At 46.3% G+C, this 5,153-nt stretch overlaps 1 protein-coding gene across 2 annotated transcripts; it reads left to right on the top strand.

The window, feature by feature from the left end:
- The first annotated feature begins 492 nt into the window (after nucleotides 1-492).
- On the top strand, nucleotides 493-3,864 carry RBM3 (RNA binding motif protein 3). 2 transcript variants are annotated; one of them, XM_081278010.1, is made up of 6 exons: nucleotides 493-996; nucleotides 1,546-1,665; nucleotides 1,892-1,998; nucleotides 2,647-2,752; nucleotides 2,853-2,946; nucleotides 3,465-3,864. In XM_081278010.1, the coding sequence occupies exons 2-6, from the start codon at nucleotides 1,563-1,565 to the stop codon at nucleotides 3,520-3,522; spliced, it is 468 nt and encodes a 155-aa protein (XP_081134136.1). In that variant the 5' UTR covers nucleotides 493-996; nucleotides 1,546-1,562; the 3' UTR covers nucleotides 3,523-3,864. The 2 variants fall into 2 exon arrangements, with proteins under 2 accessions (XP_081134136.1, XP_081134135.1); XM_081278009.1 differs by having other exon boundaries at nucleotides 497-996; nucleotides 3,462-3,864.
- Nucleotides 3,865-5,153: the final 1,289 nt, after the last annotated feature.

Here is a 5,153-nt window from a genome sequence, read left to right as displayed (position 1 = left end):
ATTCTACAGGGCAAATGTTCAGTACCCTGAGTGACCCCAAAATTCATTCTGTGGATTGGGATTTACACCCCCTTAAGTTAGGAAAGAGCATGTTTTGCAGAAGGCATCTCAGGCAATCTACTGATGAGAAAATCAAGTCTGGCTTAAGTGGGCAGTCAGATAAGGATGAGGGCTGAAGCCAGAGTTGAGAAGGATTAAAACAGGGAGGGGAGTCCCTGACAGGCGGCTAGATGTTGGGCACAGGGAAGAAAATAAAGGGACCAGGGTCAGGCACCCAGAAAATCATCAAGGACCATAAAGTATGATGCTTCAGGGACAGTGGGAGACCAAACATCAAGTTCTTTTTTTTTCTTTTTTTTTTTAATATTTATTTTTTAGTTCTCAGCGGACACAACATCTTTGTTGGTATGTGGTGCTGAGGATCGAACCGGGCCGCACGCATGCCAGGCGAGTGCGCTACCGCTTGAGCCACATCCCCAGCTCCCTAAACATCAAGTTCTTGATGGATATGTGGTCAAAGGTCTTGAAAGTAAATAAGACATTAGAGGACATTAATTACGTTGGCAGAGATCTAGTGCAATAGCGTGGAGGACCTCAGATGCAATGGGGGAAATGACATCAGGGTGGTGAGGATGACGTCATAAGCGGAAAGGGATAGAGAGGGAGAAGTTTCACGCGTTTACGGAATGAAGACTGTTCAGTTGGTGGGGGTGGGGTGCTGACATCAGGGTATACCAACTGCAAAACGGTCCCGCTCACTTGCGGAAGCGCGCGGGGTGACTGTTCCCTTTGCTCTGCCGTCCTTTCCTCTCCACCTCCCCCCCCAACGCTGGCCTCAGCCAATGAGCACGCACGCCAAAGCGCGCTGGAAGGGCGTTCCGTGACGTGTCCATATACGTCTGCTTTATCAAGCGTCTTCCCGCGCGGCAGCCTCCCTATTCTTCCTGCTCCTCAGAGCTTCCTGCCTCTCCAGCGCTTTTACTTTTCAATTTCCAGGTAAGTAGGGTAGGTCCTGAGGAGAGGCTGCTCCTCACCTCACTTACGTGCGCCATGCCGGCATCTCCGGAGGACCCGAGTGAGGAGATTAGCGGCTGCTTGACACGTAGGCTTGTTTTTTCCTGGGATAGGCGGGTCCCAGGCTCTGAGGTTCAACCTCTTGGTTAGTGGGAGATTCGCTCTCTGTGTCTTAAATGCCAGGGATACCGGGCGGGACTGGCAGCTTAGGTGTCGGCAGCGGCTGCCGACTTGCTGTCCCCGTTTTTCCACGTGACCGCCGCCATCTTGTTCTGCGGGCGCGGAGGGAATGCAAGGATGTTTTGGGCCTGCGCAGCAGCACAAAATGACGGGCGTGGCGGCGTAGCATGTAATGGGCATGCGCTCTGGCGGCCCCAAATGTCCGCGCTCAACTGTACTTGTAGATTTCCCGCCTTTTTGCTATCCTCTTGTCTATGTTCTGTTCTGCCTTTCACTCTTTTTTCTCACTTCTCCAATGTCTTTTACTTCTACCACCTTCACTGTTTTTTCCACCCCAAACTCTCCCTGCAGGACTCAAATTCACTGCCATGTCTTCTGAAGAAGGGAAGCTGTTCGTGGGAGGACTCAACTTCAATACTGATGAGCAGGCGCTGGAAGACCACTTCAGCAGCTTTGGGCCTATTTCTGAGGGTGAGACGTGGGCCGGATCCACAAAGGGTTGCTGAAAGTATCTCTGGCACCCTTGTGTTTCATGGAAACTTAGGAGAAATGTCAGCACTTCTTCTTTGTCTCTCTAGGATTGAGAACATGGAGAATTGGTGGGGGAATCCATTCTCTTTACCTCCTTTTTCAGGCCAGTGCTTACCACTTACCCTTTCATGTATTGACTGATCTTTGTTTCCTCTCCCATTTTTAGTGGTTGTTGTCAAGGACCGGGAGACTCAGCGATCCCGGGGTTTTGGCTTCATCACCTTCACCAATCCAGAACATGCCTCAGATGCCATGAAAGCCATGAATGGAGAGGTGAGGCCTCCTACCTGCAGAGGGGCCCTGTCCCCATCTGCCACTTTCTCCATTCTTTCTATTTTTCCCTCTGTGTCTGCTAGGGGCAGCGCGGCTATGAAGCCCCGCAGTGCCCACTCACAGGAGCGTGACTGCCTTCTGTTCTAGGGGGTGGAGGGCAGCGGCAGACAGAGCCGGGCTGCCTGGGAGGCGACGACTGGTCCTGCATGAGGCCGAGAAGCCACCTGTGGATGGTTGACCTGCCCTGGGCTTAGGTAGTAGAGTCTGCAGACCTGTGGGCCTGGCCCGGAGAGGACCTCGTGAGTCTTCTGGGATGGACTCTGAAGCCTCAAACCAAGAGAGGTGTCTGTCTAGCCCTAATAGTCGGGCAGCTTAGAGGAGTGGGGAGGAGAACTCAGCCTGAGTTCAGTCAAGATGTAAGTAGTAGCAGGGGGAACACGGTGGATTCAGGTCATTTTGTGGGTTTCTGTAGCTCCTGATGAAGCCATTCTGGTCAGAGGAGCTTGTTCTGGAACATGGCACCCAGAATCTGGTGCCTAACAGGAATTTCTGGGCTCTTTTGCCCACCTGCCCATGCCCATTCTTCCCTCACCACTTCCCTGACTGACTGCCAACCCATCCTCCTTGTGTCTTCCCTCCCACACCTAGTCCCTGGATGGTCGGCAGATCCGGGTGGACCATGCAGGCAAGTCTGCCCGGGGCACCAGAGGGGGTGCCTTTGGGGCCCATGGGCGTGGTCGCAGCTACTCTAGAGGTAAGTGCAGTGGAGTTTGATTATGAGGTGAGGGGGAGAGCCACATGTTAGTGACTTAAGTCTGGACAATTGGCATTTAAATATTTTCTGTCTGCCTTAGGTGGTGGGGACCAGGGATATGGGAGTGGCCGGTATGACAGTCGACCTGGAGGTTATGGATATGGATACGGACGGTCCCGAGACTATAGTGGCAGGTGGGTAGCCAGAAGATAAGAATTCACTGCGACTGCTTCTCTCCTGAAGCGTTCAGCAGCGTGGGTAATAAAAACAAGAATGAGGATTAAGATTGTGGCTCAGCGGTAGAGTGCTTTCCTAGCACATGTGCATTAGGTTTGATCCTCAGCACTATATAAAAAATAAAAAAAAAAATAAAGTGTTGCTTGTATCTATAACTTAAAAAATATTTAGAAAACAACCATGATGCATAACTTGTTATGTATATGTTGATTGTATGGTCATATAATTGTAACATGGTCAGTGGTAATACAAAAATGTTGATGGCTTAACCCTTGCATTAACATGTAATGTGACTTTATGTGCCGTATAAGTTAATGCCATCAAATTGCCTACTACATGATGTTCGTTGCTTCATATTCTTCTTTGTACACTTTAAGTTTACATTATGGTGCATGTTATAAAATGTGAATTTTGGAAAATTATCTGCAGAGTAGAATACATTCCTGTGTAACAATTATATATTTTTTCCCAGAAGCCAGGGTGGCTATGACCGCTACTCAGGAGGAAATTATCGAGACAATTATGACAACTGAGTTGAGGCATGCACACGTTAAGTAGGTGAGGCCTGAATATCTGCACTAAGCAGACCTATGCCCAGCAGACCCTGTTGTGTTCTTCTTACCTTTTCTTTTGGCTAGACTGCTCAGCATTTCTACTGCCCTCACATATCTCACCAAACCAGCCCACTAAACATCATTCTTTGACATCCCTTGCTTCTCAGGTGCATGTCAGGGCTAGTCTACTTGCACGGGGTCTGAAAAGGGATTTCCTGTAATCCTACTCTTTCAGGGATGGAGGAAATAGAGGTGAGAATATTGTCAGCTCATTTTCTTCTGCCATCACAATTCTACTCCTTCTTACTGTTCTCAGATACACAAGGAATAACACTTCTGATCCAGGATCGTCCTTCCAAATCGCTGTATTTATAAAGATTTTTGGAGCTGCGCTGAAACATCTGTTTTAGTACATCAACTTCTATTTTTCAATTGAGCTCCCAAGGTAGCTTGTTAAAAGACCTTTTAAAAAGCTCCATGTAAATTTTTTTTTCTCATTTAAAGACAAATTATAGCACATTTGTTAGTCCCCCAGGTATTTTTCTTTTTACCAAGTTTTTAGTTTGGGCTCTCGGGATCATTGCTTCTGGCAAAAGGAAAAGTTTAGCCAGACTAATTTTTTTTAAAGCTAAAGTTGGGGCATTTTTAAAACTTGTAACAATGTTTATCATGATTAGAAAGCAATTTCTAAATGTACCTATAAACAATATGTGTCAAGAACATAAATTTTTCTTAAAATTCAAGATCACCACCCTGATTATACAGACAAGCCTCTTTAAAATGTTTGTGAATGTCATTTTTTTTAATGCTGGAAGAAAAAATATTCTGTTGTGTCTCTTGTAGTGTTTAGGATATTCTTCACAGAACTAATTAAAAATATGAAACCTGTACACAAATTGATATTGATAGTGTTTATTTCTTACTCGACCCAGTTTGGAGATTAAAAAAATGGAGGCAGGTCAGGTGGAGGGGTCTTGGAGAAAATTTGGTTTAGAGTGGGGTGGGCACAGACTGCCAAAAGAGTAGAAGATAGAAAAATTTAGTCAAGTTTGGAGTTGGTTTTGGTATACATTAAGGCATGAGGTGTGGTCAATAACAGGTAAAATCCCCTTCTGAAAGGAATTAGGTTTCCATAGGTGGATTCTTGGTGCCTAAATTTAATCAGAATTTTCTTGGGTTTGACTCTTGACTTCTGAGTGGGTACCCTTCTCACAATGTTGTTCTGAGGATGTACACACCTAATCTCAAGACATGAACTCTAAAGATGCCAGTTTTTCCTCTGAAATGGTGGGGGTTATGGGAGGTGTATTGAACCTGACTTGAAAACTGAGAGCTTTGAATGGATTCATATTCCATGATTAAAACGTGGGCTTTTCTACTCCCCAGGTAATTTGACCTTTGGAGAGTTATTTAACTAGTGCCTTTTCCTCGTGGGCATTTTACATTTTCTGTGGAGGGTTATAAAGACAGAACAGTGGAAGCTCTTTTGCATGGATTCTGTCTGGTGTTGTGTCTGGGTGTAAGGTGGTGATGGCCCTTCTTAGTCTGATTTTGTATCTAGCTGGCTTCGATTCCTTGCTTCTCCCCCTCCCTTTAGTTGCGATTCTAGT

The sequence above is a fragment of the Spermophilus citellus genome (assembly GCF_964194105.1).
Source record: "Spermophilus citellus genome assembly, chromosome: X".
NCBI lineage: Eukaryota > Metazoa > Chordata > Mammalia > Rodentia > Sciuridae > Spermophilus > Spermophilus citellus.
Note: the sequence above shows the minus strand (reverse complement) of the source record. Positions and strands in the feature narration are given on the sequence as shown.